The sequence below is a fragment of the Agelaius tricolor genome, unplaced genomic scaffold (genome assembly GCF_023055355.1).
Source record: "Agelaius tricolor isolate 1412-34295 unplaced genomic scaffold, bAgeTri1.0.p SCAF_1, whole genome shotgun sequence".
Lineage (NCBI taxonomy): Eukaryota > Metazoa > Chordata > Aves > Passeriformes > Icteridae > Agelaius > Agelaius tricolor.
In genome coordinates this window covers 57,882,130-57,898,069 of record NW_027269261.1, presented here as the reverse complement: position 1 = coordinate 57,898,069, position 15,940 = coordinate 57,882,130, and the positions used below count along the sequence as shown (strand labels likewise).

Below are 15,940 nucleotides of genomic sequence, written 5' to 3'. Positions count from 1 at the left end.
TTAAGACAGCTGTACCTCTGTTAAACAAAAGCTGGAGGCAAAGCAGGAATTTCTCGCAGCACCTTTTCAAGCAAGGTCAGAACATGTTACAGATCTGTCCAAACACTAGTGCCAAGTTTTATGGGGCCGGGCCAGTAAAATAGTTTGTATTACTTCAAGATTCAAAATGAGGATTGCAGATTACTCTTCCACTGCTTATAAACCCAGGTAAACTCCAGGAGTGTTCATGGGTGGACCAGGTCCAAACTTAGAAGTACTTTAGGATTTCCTTAATTTGTGTGCACCTTTTGTTTAATAAGCTGTCTTTAAGTTTTAAATAGCAGTCTTTTTTATTTTCCTTTTTAACTGGATGTGTTTCTGCCAGGGCACCATGTGTTTCCCCTGCACAGTGGCTATTACCTTTCACAGATTTCCATCCCACAGATATTTTAATGAGGTTCTTTGCCAACACACTTGCTGCTGCCATCTTCTTTTAAAGCTTGACCATGGAAGGTCAATAGATAAACACAGCCATCTCCAGAAACAGGAGAATGAGTGCCAATCTCTCCTGTGTCTGGAAGGGGTCTTTAGCTGTCCTGCATGGGGAGGAAGTGGTGCAGGAGTCCCATCTCCATCTTACCTTTGGTGAAACATCTGTTTATATGCTCATTTGGCTGGGGAGAAAATTCAAGAGGATGCAACTATTCAACTGCTTGTTAGGATGCTGATGGGATTTGAATCCACTTTCTCTGAGGATATGAGTCTCATTCCCCTGCCCAAGGTGCAGGGCAGGGGTCTGAATGTCAGGTGGGAACATATTTGCATACTGTATCTGTGGTTAAAAGGGAGCAACCCCAGCCCAGGTACCCCTCAGAGATGGGACTGTGCCAAGATCCTTCCCAGAAGGGAAGCCCAAAGGCACTCCTATAACTACAGCAACCAGTGGAGAGGGGCTGGGGCTGTTGGGGAAAGCCATGGGAAAAAGAGAGATTAAAAACCAGAAAATAAAAGTTTTATTGCTGCTGCATATAAAAGAACACCACAAAAATGTGTTAACAGAGCAGTTGCACAGCAGGGTTTTTCCATGTCTAAGGCATATGGAAACTCTGTCAGTCTCTTCATCAGCACACGAAGTTCTGACCCAGCTGTGGTGCTGCAGCACAGCCAAAGCTGTTCTGGCTTGAGGGAACCTCCCACCAAGGGGCTGAGCACTGCTGGCACTTGGCACCAGGCTGTTGCACTTCATTCATCCAGCAAGACATCTGCAACCTCACTGTTCCAAGGTTTTCTGCTATGATGTCTTTTGAATGAAAACAAACTGTGAAGAAGAACTGTTGGTTCACACCATTTAAAACCACAGAACTATAAAAAGTTTTCTTCTATATGGAAAAAGTATCTTTTCAGAGAGGTAAATCCTGCTCTCCTCTCCTCCAGTGCCAGTGGGAATCTGGCCTATTACCACTGAAGCCATGAGCTGCAGCATGAACAGAGGAATATTTAGAGATAGGTCTGCCTTTTCCATGCCTTCTCATTTGAGTGGAGATGTTATATCAAAACTCACATATTTAAACTTGAACACATAAAAAAAAGTCAATGTATCAAAAATCAAATTGTTCTTGTAAATAAATATATTCTGATCTGCAGTGTTCCTATTTGCAGGGCTATATTTTTAGCATACACCTTCACAACTTGAATTGTAACATTTTTTTCATTGAGGGTTGGAATTATCCTTTCAAGCCTTGCAGCTGAAGCATAATTTTCTCACAGAGCTAAGAGGCAGGTGGGCTGTAGCTGCTGCTAGGGACTCTACTGTGGTTTTACCACTGTCTAAGGGAGACAGGTTTGATTGTCTGAACTGCCAGCCCTCAGAACAACTCAGGAGCTCTGACATGCATCTCTTCAGGGCCAGAGTCACAAGTCAGGTTGCACCACCATGAATTGGCCTCACAAGAATCTAAATTATCTCCTACTGTCTAAATTATCTCCTTCTTGCAGGAGACAGACAAGAACAGGTATAACCTGAAAAACTTTGGATACTTCCAAGTTCAATTAGTAAGAATTCCCTAGTATGGAGCAAAAGCAACGGCTGAGGTTGGAATGGCCAGATTGACATATTCAGGAAGTTTTTGTCTTGATCAACATGAGCTCAGAAAAACTTGCTGCTCTGTTCCCAGGGCCAAATGTCTCTGCTCTGATTTATTTGACTAGCCCCCAGCTAACACATTTCATTGGAAGTGGAAGCCAGTACATCACAATGAGCCCTTCAATAGGCTCCAAGCAGCGCAGTACCCTTGATTATCAGAGAAGGCAACTTGTTTCTGTGAAGTCTTCCCTTGGAAGATCAAAACAGACTTAACTCACTCTGATCTCTTCATATTTTTACTCTGCATGTAAACTTAACTGATTTATACTAGGAATATCTAGTAGTTCTACAGCAATTGTCGCTTCTCCCAGCTCTAAAGCAGGAAAATCAAGTCTCTTGATTCACTACACCATGTTGCTACATGAAGTGTGTCTGTCTCTTGGAAATGGAAAACACATGGTCAGACCCATGGGCTATTTCTCCAAAAAGGGTGAGAGGATCTCTACTTTTGTCCACGGGAAAGTGTGCTTCTCTAGAGGTGAGCCAAGAGAGAGAACAGCACTGCAGGGAACTGAGTCATTATGTGTCTGTATGCCACTCTGAGAAGAATATGGGAGGAACAAAATTTAAAGACAGCACAGTTTCTTGGCTCCTTCAAAGTGCATGCTCTCTTAGAAACTCCTGGGCTTCTCACAGGTAACAGCATCTGTATCTTCATAATGCTCAGACTGTAAAGATCAGATGCAAGTGAGGCTTTGTCTCCCCACATTTAAACAGCTAGCTGAATCCAGACCTCAGAGAATAAGGGTATTATGTTTCCCAAGAAGAGTGTTTTTATGTGAAAACACATGCTACTGTATATAACAGCCAGTGGAAATCTTCCTAAACCTACACAACACAAAGAGCCTGTGCTCTCCTTGACACAAGGGGGGTGTCTAATGATGCTAGAAGACAAACTAACATTACAGAATAAACAGGGAGACACACTGGTACTTGAAGGAACACTGTGACAGAGAACCCCATCACTAAAGGGTTATAAAAAAGGTCATCAAGAAGTCCATTACTTGTCTTGTTTGTGACACAAGAGCTGTAAACCACAGCTGTGCAGAACTCAAGAGCCACATGTGAAGATGTGCAGCCCTCCTCCCCTCAAGAGCAGCAGAGAGCATGTGATCCTCAGGCACACCGCAGGGCTGTGCTGCTGCCTTCAGGTCCGCTGCAGCAGCTCCCACCTCACAGTCAATTAAGGCACATTCTGCCTATTAGGTGAGCATGGGCCCCATCCAATTAAGTCTGACTAATGACATCTAAGAACCATTATATGGAAACCCTGGATCAACAGGTTCTTTTTAAGAAGAGGAGATTAATAAAAAAAAAAAAATCTCTGAATACCAAATTCCCTGGATTGACAAATACTCCAGCTCTATCAAGAGAAACTGATCCACAAAGCATGTCTCATGCTTCTTTGGACAAAAGACTGCTCACATGCTGAGCACTAGTAGCAAACAGAAATGTGTGCTGACTCACCTGACCTCTGTATACTCCACAAACTGGAACCTGATAAACTCCATTTATCTGTGTCAAACCTTAGCTACACTGCCACTGAAAATACCAGTGCATGATACTGCACTGACAGCACTGCAAATTATTTACTATTCCCCAGAATCTCTCATGAGCCCCAAGAGTGGTTTCTCCATCAACTCTGCCCATTTTCATTTGGTAAACAATGACATTTCCCCTGCTTTACAACTGAAGCTAAAAATAGCATCTTTTATTTCAGAACTTCCTGAACTTTATCAGAAATGTGTTTTATGCAGCAAGCACTGGCACGGGGAACAAACTGAGGGAATGAATAGCTGTGAAGAACCTACAAAGGACCAGAGAAAATTAGGCATTGAAACAATCATCTCCCCCTTCAGGAGGAGATGATGCTTTGAGCAGATTACAAAATACCACGAACTGCAAAGCAACACACCCCCTTTAAAAACAGATTTCCAAGAAAACAATTCAAACAGTATTAATTTTTTGGGTTTTTTCCTGTTCTTTTTTTTTCCTCATTTTATTGAATGAAAGAAAACAAAATGGACAAACACAAGAAATAAGATCAGTGTTCCTCACATCTCATCTCTACAGTAGTCCTTTAGAGTCAACAGCTGCGAGCTCCTCCAAGCACAAAGGCCAAGAGAGACCACAGCGCCACAATACCAGAGATTCTAAGAGACAAGAATAATAAAATGCTGTTAGGCTACTTATATGTATGGCTTAATTTTTTGTTTATTAAGAGCTTAGATTCTTTTTCAAACCATGTCAAGGCAGAAATTCACCCTTCATGAGCATCACTGTCACCATCTCACAAGAGGAGTGCACTTTGAATCTGGAATTCTCTCCCACTGCCAAGCTTTCAACTCAGCTGTAGAAAAAAACCCACATCCATCCCACACCTGAGATTCTGCCTCCCTCTCACCAAGCTTATTAGAGGTGGTGCTACAGCTCAGTAAGATTACAACCTCCCTGCTGTGACAGCACATCCATAGTTTTGTGCTATCCTCGGGGAAACATTCCTGGGTTAACCAAGAGCAAGAATAAAGTCCAGTAGCCCAGGGCTGAAAGCTCACGAGCAGCCACCCAGCACCTGCTCCCGAGTCCCCTGCTCCTCCGAGGGCTGGCAGGAAGACACTGCAAACACGAGGCAGGCTGCTGCTGTGCCAGGGCCTCGGACCTGAAAGGAATGCTCCCCCCGCCCCCGCAACTCACTGCAGCAGGCAGTTCACGCTCGGCGAGTGCCTCCAGTGGCGATAGACGGAGACCTGCAGGTGAGGGTGGTGCCTGTAATCCCGCAGGACGTGCCTGACCCTGCAATGAAAGCATGGCTTGAGCTCAGCCCGCAGGCCGCTTACAGCACCCCACAGCTCAGGGCAGCAATTTCTATCCAAGAGCTGTCACAGCAGAGAGAGGGTGGGACAAAGGCCTGGATCAGAGGAAGAGAGGACATTGAAAGTTAAGACTTTCTGATCACTTACTGCTTGTATTTATTGGAGAGCAGAATGAACTGGTTCTTTGAAAGCCGTCTGACATCAAAGCGACAACGAGCCTTAAACTCTTGGTAAATCTGTCCCTCGGTCAGCCCCGGCCAGCCTCGGACATGAACAACCAAGGCAGGGGGATGGCGGCAAGGAGAATCTTCCCCAGAAAAATTCTGGAAAATGTACAGTATTGAGACATACCTGAATTTGGAAATACTATAGAGCCACTATTAATATAATAATAAAATATGCAGAACATGACAAATAAATGACAGGTTGTGTAATATTGCTGTTTGTGTAAAATTAATTTTGTTTTGCCCCAAGATTCATCTAAATATTGTCATAAAAGCAAATTGTCACGACTACCATGGAGAAACTACCTGAGAAAGAGTAATGTAAACTGGCTAATGCCATCTTACAGAATAACAACATAAATATAGTGCAAAGCAGAAATTCAACTCATTGGCCATTTCAAAAGATCGACTGCATCACTTGTACAATGACAATTTCTGCCAAGGTGGGCCCCAGCACCAGTGGATTCCTCTCCTCAAAGGAAGCTGTCAAGCAGGCTGCTAACCTATGCACCCCACAAACAGGTCACAGACCTGCAATTCATACGCACAATGCTTGAAACACCACCTCGGATGAAATTCACTTTGTTCACGTGCTCAGCCAACACGGCGAGGTACTGCGAGAAAGAAGGCTCAGCCTCCACTGCACCACTAAATCAGAAAACAAAAGAGAACAAAGTTTTGTTTCTCCAGTACTGCACTGCTACACAGTCCAAGCTCTTCAACTAGTGACAGAATAGATATTTCAGATCTTAGTATCTTCCTACAGAAGTCAAAAAGCTGCAAGAAAAGGGAAGGGAACTTAACTGAAGGCACCGATTCACACAGATTTCAAAAATGGAAACTAATGGAAAATTATTTGACCCTTACCCAAGTGAACTGAACTTGAGAGAGCTTGTTCTAGAACAAAGAAGTCACAATGTCATTTCCCAACCTCTGAGCCATCACATGGCCCCTGATTTCATTTTTAAAATGTCAGCTTTGACATAAAACTTTGACATAAATACTACTTTCAGATTTATAAAATAAAAATCAAATTAGGACATGACATTTCCAATAACACTTTCTTTTGTCCAAAAGGAAGACCAGTCTGAGAAACAAAAAGTCAGACAGAGCAAACAGAAGACTGTTTTCCATAGGAAAAACATCCCTTGTAATGCAATTTTCAGCATTACAACACTTAAACATTACTCACTCTGTGGATCTGCACAGAAGCAAATGAGCTGACATCAGAAGAACTAGAGAAAGGAATAATGAGGTGGCATTAGAAGAAAGCTAGAGAAACACAGCTAAATACATAGAAAGCAAAAATGCATTGAAGTGCAGCTAAGTTACTAAGAGCAACAGACAGTATATAAACAAATATTTCTTAGCATCAAATAGATCTAGAGAGAAGAAAAGATTGCCAAATCCCAACACGAGCTCTGAAGGAGTTTTTAAGAAGCATTTTACCTGAACCACAGAGAAATGCATCATAGCCTGCCTCATGAGGAAATTTCTTCTCACCTGTAAGTGTCCAACAAAATCAGGAAGAAGTAAACAAATCTAGCATGCTGTGAAAACTACTACGCTGCAGAATCCTAATTCATGAGATCTGCTATTCTGAAGGTTCTTTTCCCCCTCCCCTCAACTCTGTTTCCTTCCTCACCCTGAAAACTTGACACTCAGTAAAAAGGCTGTGCTTCTAACAAGCATTTTAAAACACCGAAAAAGAAGCAGCAGTTACATGAATGCCTGAAAAGCTTAGCAAGATGCACATTGAAAAAATTTAACTTTTATGAAAGTCTAAGCCAAACTGTGTTGTCTGTGTTATTGGTGGTATGGGAACCATTTCAAACTCAGGAGGCCCTGTGCTGCAGGACACGATGCTGCCAGGAGAAGCCAGGAAACATCTGCCTCACAGCCAGTATCACACCATGATCCTGGACCAGCCACCAAGCTTCGGCTACTTTGCCATTAGTTCCTTCTACCTTCCCTTCTAAGACAGCTGTTCCCCACCTCCCCTTGCCCCTTCCAAGGGCTCCTGACTTCACAGTCCAAGTCAGGTTCAGTTCAGCCCAACACAGTGTAAATGCTGTCTGTACCAGCAGCATGAGGCAAACCTGCCCTGCATTTCCCTCAGCAGCTACCAGGGACATGCAGAACTTGGGAGTCCAGGCTCTGGGTCTGAACAAAAATCTCTATCAGCAGCTCTGGGCAAATTCAGCAGACCCACTGGCATTCCTTCATCCTTTGTATGTGGTCCCCCAGAGAGTGCAACAAACCTCTTTTGATCTTCCTTACTCTGAAGATTTGCTTAAGAACATACCGTATCTTGAGCAGCCACTTGCAAGAGCTATAACAGGGCACGGTGGACCTTTGGGATTCTGGTTGCTGCTGAAGACAAGTGGATGTGTGATATTTTTGTCTTTTCTCAGTATGTTAGAGAAAAGTTACTGTTCTCTAGTGACCTGTAGCTTCATTTCAGAAAAAAGCTACTGGAGACTTTAAAATGAACTTTGGTAGGCCTCCAGGAAAAGGCTGAAATACTTACTTGAGTAATATCTACTCAAGTATTTTCAAAATATCAGTTTTCTTCCTGAAAACTAACTCCTAAATCCTTTCTTAGTCTCTTACCTCACTCAAAACTTATAAGCAGCAAATTTGTTCTAATTGCATAAAAAACAAAAAAGTGAGCAGAATTAAAACTGCAGGGAAAGAGGTTTACTAGATGGTTCTATTTGAATGGGGAACCCTGGAGGTTAAACAGATATCCCTGAAATGACTGAAATAAAACAATGAACAATCAAGCAGAATATGCAGTCTGAAATTGCTAATAAACAAACTCTCAGAATCCCAGTACTGTTTTTAAAAAAATATTATTTTTGCATCTCCTTCTTGGGACTAGGGGGTAACGGGAAACAGGCAAAATTTTCCTTTCTTTAGCAAAATTGACATGCAAAAAAATTAATTCACAAAAGAAGTGTGAAGTAAGTCTCCTACCACATCATGACTATGCTCATGAGGTACATCATCTACTCATGTGCTCCATCTGAACATTGTCTTTAGTTACTGCTTTGGGCTCAGTGCAGCCCTCTCTTAGGACAGGTATTTGAAATTAGGATGTATTTTCACCAAGAACTGCATCTTACTCATTTCAGAACATGGCATAAGCAACATAATTCTCAAGCTGAGTGTACAGTTGTATGCAAACCAAATTTGTGACCAATGAAATAAGGGCAATTCAATGAGAGAAGTGACTCAGAACAAATAATTTATTACACAATTCCTTTATAAGAAAGATGTGCAAATCCTTTGCTCTTAAATTTAGAAAGACAAGGATCCAACTGAAAGCATTTGAGAGGAGGGAAAGTATGAACATGGGATGTGGCTGACTGTGAAATATCTTTCCAAAGAAGACACAGGGATTGCTGAAAGCTCTACTGGCCACCACTCACCTGCACAAAACTGCATATGCCTCCACAAGATTAGATACTCGAGGAAACCGACATTTCTATAAAAGAAGAATGTATTAGAAAACCAACCATGACAAACCTTATGGTGAGTTCAATTACTTACATTGCCAATTTGTTAAATGAGATCTAAAATTAGAACTTCCCAAGGCAACACTGAGAACTGTTTGCAGTTCTGTTATCACAGGGCACTGAGGAAAGATATCCTCTCTCTTGGGTGAAACACAAGTTAAAATGTCAAACAAAAAAACCTGTGCATCTCACCTTCTGCACAGATTTTGTTACAGTCTTGGTGTCTATGATGACAGGAAACAGGTTGTGAATGTTCCTTTTAAACTCCTCATAGCTTTCTGAAAGCAAAGCACATGTGGAGAAAGGCATCAGGAAACTGAGGAAAATCCCATGCAACCACAAAGTAATAGGAAAGAGAAGTGACAGCAGGCAATGATGCTCTCTTCAGCATTTAGAACTCAGAAGAGGCAACCAGCCCAGCTACTGGCTAAGCCCTGCAGGTGTCTGTGGTGGCAAACTGCCACTGTACCTCCTGTTCCACCCCCAGTGCAAAGGCAGCAGCCCAGGACAGCAGCTACGCACGGCAGTACCTGGGAGGGGCCTGTAGAACTTGTCGTGAAGGTGCATAAGGTCCATAAGCATGTTGTGTCCCACCAGGGGCTACAGGAGGAATATAAACATAACAGCCCATTGGAGCACATTTCTGAAGAGAGCTCAGAGGTAAACACAGGCACACTCAACAGCTGTAACCCTTTCATCCAGCAGACAACATCCACACACACTCACACAGGAGTCATTTGGGCAGCAAGGCTCACTGGAGAACTACTGCCTTCAAGAAATCAGGCTTGTGGACCCTCTGAGAACCTATTGTCTCAGCAGCATTCTATTTTCAGTGGAGCTAAGTGGATTCAGGCTTCAGTTGAACAAGGTTCCAGCCATCAGATTTATATGCTTACTTGCAAGGGCAGGGATGGTCTTTGCTGCACATCACCCATAGTCCTCTAAAGCTGAAATCCATCTGATAAGCTGCATACAGAACGTAAGAATTTCCACACAAAGTCAGACCTATGGCCCACACGGTCCAATAAACTGGTCTGACGCATGCTGGAAAGCACAGCTTGCCCAAAAGGCAATAATCTGCTCATCTTTCTTTGATGGTGACTCAAACTGTAACACTAGGGTTTTAATATTGCATTTAACACAGCAATATTAAAAAGAGATGAAAAATGAGAGCAGGGTTAAGGCATTTTACCTTCTTGACTTTAACAAGTATTTGGAAGAGGTTGGTGAAGCCCCGGGCAGACAGGAGAATGAGCTTTTTCTGACAGTGGTCATAAGAAGAGTTCTCCAGAAGCTGACGATGCTCTGGACTCACTTTTTTCACCATTACCTGAAAAGAACAGTCACTGAGTATCTCAGCCTCCCATGTTAGTTGTATGTACATTGCTTACTGGGGATCAGTAATGCTGAGGTCAAGTTCAGCTTCAAGGCACTGAAGGACTGAAAAACTGCATCCCCTGGGACCTTGGGACTGTCTCACTTCTATACGGAGATCAGTGCTCCAGTAACTAAACAGCCTGCTCAAAGGGAGTCTTAATTGTGCTTCTCTACTCAAGAGGACAATTCCTACCAAAGGGCTTTTCTGAGCACAAATTAACCTAATTCAATTGAACTTGATGGTAAGTTCATATGTAAGTTGATATGGTAAGTTCATAGTAGCAAAATCCCAGAAACAAACAGCAATCATACAAGCAGATTCACCAAAGGCAATTCTTCAGATGAGAAGGCTGAGTAAATCTGACATTCTGGAGGCATTGGTTATCGGACCAAAGCAGGACTAATGCAAAAAAAAAAAAAGATTCCTGTAAGCTAATTCTAAGCAACTGACTGATATCATACCCATAACCCATACTTTGAGAAGTCTACAACCATAGTTTTACTACAGAAAATATTGTACTGAATGTAAAATACCAGTAGGGAATAGCAAAACAGCAAATCACAGAGTAAAAGTCTTCAAGGCAGCTTCATGGCAGGAGTTAGCAAAGGAAAACCACAGAAAATGCTAAAACTGTATATTCCTATGGAAGTATTGAAGGAGGGACTTTATTAAGTCTGAAGACACAGAGAGGGTGCCTCCAGAAGTGCTCCAAGGACAAGTACTTCCATTTAAAAGGATTTTGGGGTTACAGGACAAACAGAAACCAGAGTTACTCAGTTTTCTGTATCCCTTTTCTTAGGATCCCACAATCTACATTTCCTTTGTCATAGTCTTCTTCTGCTCCTTGACCCTATCATTAAAAGTACAAAAAACATTTCAGAGTCCCTGCAAGAATGCCAGTCCTATCTGCCCAGAGAGAAATTCTCTTTTCAAAAGGTCCACATTTCCATCTCACCTTCTTGTCTCCAAGAGGCTCTGTCCAAACATTTTCAAGAGCCTGCCTCAGAACCAGCTGAACTTCAATCACATGATAGCCTATGACACACACAAAAAAGGCAATATAAGCTTCAGAGGTGCAGAGAAGCCCATTAAGGAAAATACACCATTCCTCTAGACAGACAGACTGACATATCTCTCCCCCAACATATAGAAAATATTCCTCAGCATATGATCCTGGTACATTACCACACACAATGACTGAAAGAAAACAAAACAAACAAAAAACATAGACACACACACACACACACACAGAGGAAAGAAAACAACAACAAGAAAACAACAACAACCACAAACCCACAGAAATAAACAACAAGAAAACAACAACAACCACAAACCCACAGAAATAAACAAAACACAAAAAAAACCCCAAAAATCACATTTGCAGTGAAAATTTCAGGCAAATGAGCTTTTGTAAGGACACGGAGGAAAGGAAAAAACTAACTGAAGAGGGAGGAAGGCTTCTACTCTGAAAAAAACACTCTCTGGTTTGGGACAGTTTCAGTTTCAGAGCAACAGACCCAGAAGCCAATCACACAAAGGGTACCAATCCATTTTTCTCCACAGATGACAAGGAACTAACCCAGTCCTCTTCTGAACAGCATTAAAAGAGACACCTGAATCAGTCTTCTTGCTTACTTAAATAAATGTCTTTCTTATCACAGGTGCTCACCAGTGCCAGACTCTATTAAAATATCAGTATTATACCTAGCTGAAAAAGCAGATAAAAATCACAGCACAGTTTCCACCCCTCCTATTGCATACTCTGCAAAAACTCAACACACAAAGCCTTGAATACTCTGTTCTTCCTAACCTTTTCTATATTACACTCCCTGACCTAGAAGACGAAGTTTTGGGCTCTGTGAGTAAACCTACAAATTATTCCCTGCAAATATTCCCTGTTCTTCAAGTCAGCACAGAAGTTCCTCAGCTCTCCTATAGTGCTCCCAAAACCTAACACAGGGGTAAGTGACCTGTTTATTCCCACTTTCATATATGTGTCTCTATGGGGCTCCCTGTTGCTCCAACGAGAGGGACTCAACTCTGAAAGGAGGGGAAGAAAATAAAAAAAACCCAAATCACCCAGGATTTAAAGCATGTAAAATGTTATCCTGATTCAGAGTAACTACTAATTCTCCAGCTGCTGCTCAGAAGAACAACAAAATGGAAGCTAATTACAACAAAGCATGCTCCAAACGTCCAGACATCCATATCTGCTTCAGAAAGACCCACCACCCCAAGAGAGCAGAATAGAAGAGGCCAGAGATGAACTCCTGACAGGAGGTGAAGTATAAACTGGGGAAAAGAGTTGTAAAGGCAGGATAGGCACTGGTGCTTTCCCTCTCAATAGAGCAATTTAACAGAAGAAAGGACAGCTATAGCCCCAGAGGTTCACAAGAAATTATGAAGCCACTCAGAGCCCACAGGCACTTAAGAGAGGCACTGTTTCATACCACTCAGATCCTGCAGAATCATAGTATCCTCTTCCTTTGCTGCAGCTATCCAAGTGGTCACTTCATCAATAGCTTTCTTCAGGACATCCCTGTCTGCATTACTGGTGCTGGATGAGGGAAAAGAGGCAATGTGAGAAATGCTCTTCACAGGTGAAGCCTTGTGCCTTGCTGTAGGAATGCAAAAGCTTCATTTCCCAATGTGCACCCAATTCTCCACATAATATCCCGAGATCTCAATTCTCCTTCAGACACCATGGCATGCCGGAACAGCTGGCAGCGAGCTGTTCAGCCCGACAGGTTTCAGTATTCCTACAAAAAGTGATCTGAGTGAAGCTGAGCCATGAGCACAGTACTGAGGAAAAGCGCTCACCTGCGGACTTTCCAGGTACCTGCTAAGAGGTGCTGCCTAAGGATCTTCTCCTGTACCTCATTCATGTACGGGATTCCATCTTTGAGGAACTGAGGGGAGAGAAAATGCCAGGTTGGTTACATTCCCCTGGATTTTCTCACAGCACATTAGAGAATTAGCAGATTAGTCAGGACAAACAAACTGTAGGCAATCCAACAGGTATGGAGAAAAGAAAAGGATATTTGTCAACTGTAATCAGCTTTTTCGCTCTTCTTTTACTTTTCCTTTAATAAGATGCTTCCAAGAGTCAAGAAGTCAGATGGTTCCTGCCCAGAATTGCAAAACAGTACTCTTATGGGATAACAGTCTGAATTTTATGGGAATTGTGACAATATGTAAGATGCTGGTAAACTGATACTTCTGCACCTTCATGGATAGTAAAGACACCCACCAGGGTTTGTTTAGCAAATCCGTAACTCACCAAATATAAGGTTCTGGGGGATTTTTTGAGGCAGGAGAATCTGTCTGACGTTGACAAGGATGTGGTTATTGCCTTTATATTAGTTCAGACAAAACAGCACTCACTACCCCTGTTGGTAAGGAACTGCATGATGCATTCATACTTTAGGAAGATGCTATTTACCCCAGAAACGTTAACATTTAGGGATACTAATCTGATTTCTTCTGCAGTTGCAGAGATTTCCTCTGTTCTGCACTTCTGGCAGAGATTACATACCTTGTTGTAGTCAAAGCCATAATGAGACAGGAACTGAATACTAGATGCAGAGAGGGTGAATTCAACATCCTTTATTCCCAGTGTTGAGGGAAAGAGAAAAAAGTTATATGAATGCACCACATACCTAAAATGAAAAGAAAAATATCTCTAGAAGATAATTACAATAACTCTGCCCAAAGGGAATTATGTTTAAAATTTTTACTGCACTATCCTCATTGTAACAGAAAACTGCTTTTTGACTTACTTGTTTGAATTTTCTTTTGAGAATATTGCCAGCCCTGCAAGAAAGAAACCTCTGTTGAGATGGCAGTGTTTAGCTGGATGTCTACTGACTGCCTGCAAATGAGATGAGGGATGTGGGGAGCCCCTCAAGAAATACATGCTTTCCATTCAGGAATGTCACTGTGCCAATCCTAGCAGCAACTGCCAGGCCACTCCCTGGATTCCTGAGAGCTGAACAGGACCAGCTTTCACTGCTATGTGGGAAAATGAGTCAAATCTGAATTAAACAACAAACAGACTGAGCAATGGCAAGAGGTGAGGTGGTGATGAGTCCCTGACTGTGCATACACAGATGAGTCTGTGTGACCAACTACACTACAATAGTGTTTGGAACAAGCTGGGCACCACAGAGGACTGAAACATGGGTTCTCAGTTGTTTTTTTTTTCCTTCTGTTAATCCCTAAAAGGCACATGAAGATCTTACATACCCCAAGACTTTCAACAATATTTCAAACTGTTTTCAAGCTTGCTTCATGACTCCTTACTGGTTCTTAACTGCCAATAGCTCTCCTCCACAGGCCCTTTCTCATGCTGATTTGTTATTTTAGGAATAACAGAAATAGCAGCCTTTATTTTCCTCATAGTGCACTGTATCGAATGACACAGCTTTGAACAGGAGCTGCCGTCATACGCTTCTTGCTTGCATCCTCTGATTTAAAAGCCTCGTATTTTTAACTGTGACCTTCAAATATGGTCAACTTTAGACCCGTAAAAACAATATAGCCCACCTGACTTTATTTATTAAAAAGCTGATAGTGTTAAACTTCGGGGGTGAGGGGGGGGGACCCAACAAGCAAACGTCTCTGGAATGAGTGAATTAATGCCAGAGGCACCTGCAGGACGTTCCTGTTAGCAAAAGGCCAGTCACCTGTACGACCGCGGGAGATCACTTTCCGTGTCAGAGCCGCACTTACCGAGCTGAACCAGGGTGAAGCGCTGAACACTCTCCCTGGCCTTCACGTACCGCTCCGCAGGGGAGTCAAACAGGCTGGGAACAAAACCAGAATTGGGGAGAGGGGACACAAGAAGGGCTGCTATGTACAGGTTGTTCTCACAGGGCTAGGAGCAACAAGTCTCCCTCACATTTCAAGTCCAAGAGCTTTACCTGGGCTCGTTGTTTTGTAGGGAAGTTGAATGCAAACCAGTAAACTCCATATCAAGGGCTGTTGAAGTGGAAAGAACACAAGAAAATCTGAATTCGACGCACCACCAGGACGGGGGTCTCTCACACTCTCTTCACCGTAACCTTTGTCCAACCACAGGAAGCAGGCTCAAGAGAAAAAGCTGTGGGGCGCACACCTCCAGCTGCCTCATTCCTGAGGCAGGATGAGGCAGGGACACCTCCCCCACGCCCCTCAGGAGGGGCCTGCCTCACCCTGTGCTGTCTTCGTGCCCACACCCCGAACCCCAACACCCCTGGCCCCCAGCCGGCCGAGCCGAGGCCAGCACCGCGGTTGAGGTTCCCTTTCCCGTTTGAATCCCCGCGCCTCAGTGCTCGCTGTTGTGGGCGCAGCAGCGCCATTATCGGCTGCTATACCACTCAGTGCCCAGGTCCCCACGTCGGGCAGGGGCCCTGGGGGGCCGAGGGCAGCACTGGGGGCCAGACGAGACGCCCCGACGCTCACCCACGAATGCGGCGCGGAGGATGCGGCGCCGGAGGCGCGGCAGGCGCTGGGCAAAGCCCTCGGCGCCCACCTCCATCGCCGCCCTCCCGCTGCCCGGCCCGGCCGGCGCGCCTGCGTGCCCAACGCTGCCCCGGGGGGCGGGCCCGATCCGCGCCAAGGGACGGGAAAGGCAGCGCCGCGGGAGCCTCCAGCATGACCCGAGCGCTGGGAACGAAGGACTGGGAGGTTTAGGCTGGAAATTGGAGAGTCTGCGAAGGCCCCCGGCACAGCCTCCGCTCACAGGGAGCGCAGGGGCAGCTCCCACTGCGCGCCTGCCGGAAATACAGATCGCTCAGGGGCCGTCACTATCTGAGAGTTGCTATTATTATGAACCGACAACTCGGTAAAAATCTAGTAAAACAGTGGTTGTTTTTCATTATGTCTGAGGATTAAATAAAAAT

The 15,940-nt window shown here is 43.8% G+C and overlaps 1 protein-coding gene across 3 annotated transcripts; it reads right to left on the bottom strand.

Annotated features, from left to right (window-relative positions):
* Positions 1-975: 975 nt before the first annotated feature.
* On the bottom strand, positions 976-15,838 carry PNLDC1 (PARN like ribonuclease domain containing exonuclease 1). 3 transcript variants are annotated; one of them, XM_071436002.1, is made up of 19 exons: positions 15,501-15,835; positions 14,981-15,038; positions 14,790-14,863; positions 13,838-13,871; positions 13,594-13,717; positions 12,879-12,967; positions 12,509-12,615; positions 11,014-11,093; positions 9,873-10,010; positions 9,211-9,280; positions 8,873-8,958; positions 8,594-8,649; positions 7,465-7,532; positions 6,609-6,662; positions 6,352-6,394; positions 5,708-5,807; positions 5,083-5,258; positions 4,817-4,915; positions 976-4,275 (listed from the first exon to the last, which is right to left on the bottom strand). In XM_071436002.1, exons 1-19 carry the CDS (start codon positions 15,574-15,576, stop codon positions 4,209-4,211), a joined length of 1,599 nt encoding a protein of 532 aa, XP_071292103.1. In that variant the 5' UTR covers positions 15,577-15,835; the 3' UTR covers positions 976-4,208. The 3 variants fall into 3 exon arrangements, 2 of the variants coding, with proteins under 2 accessions (XP_071292103.1, XP_071292111.1); XM_071436010.1 differs by having other exon boundaries at positions 7,465-7,529; positions 15,501-15,834; XR_011680539.1 differs by lacking the exon at positions 976-4,275 and having other exon boundaries at positions 5,691-5,807; positions 15,501-15,838.
* Between the last annotated feature and the right edge of the window lie 102 nt (positions 15,839-15,940).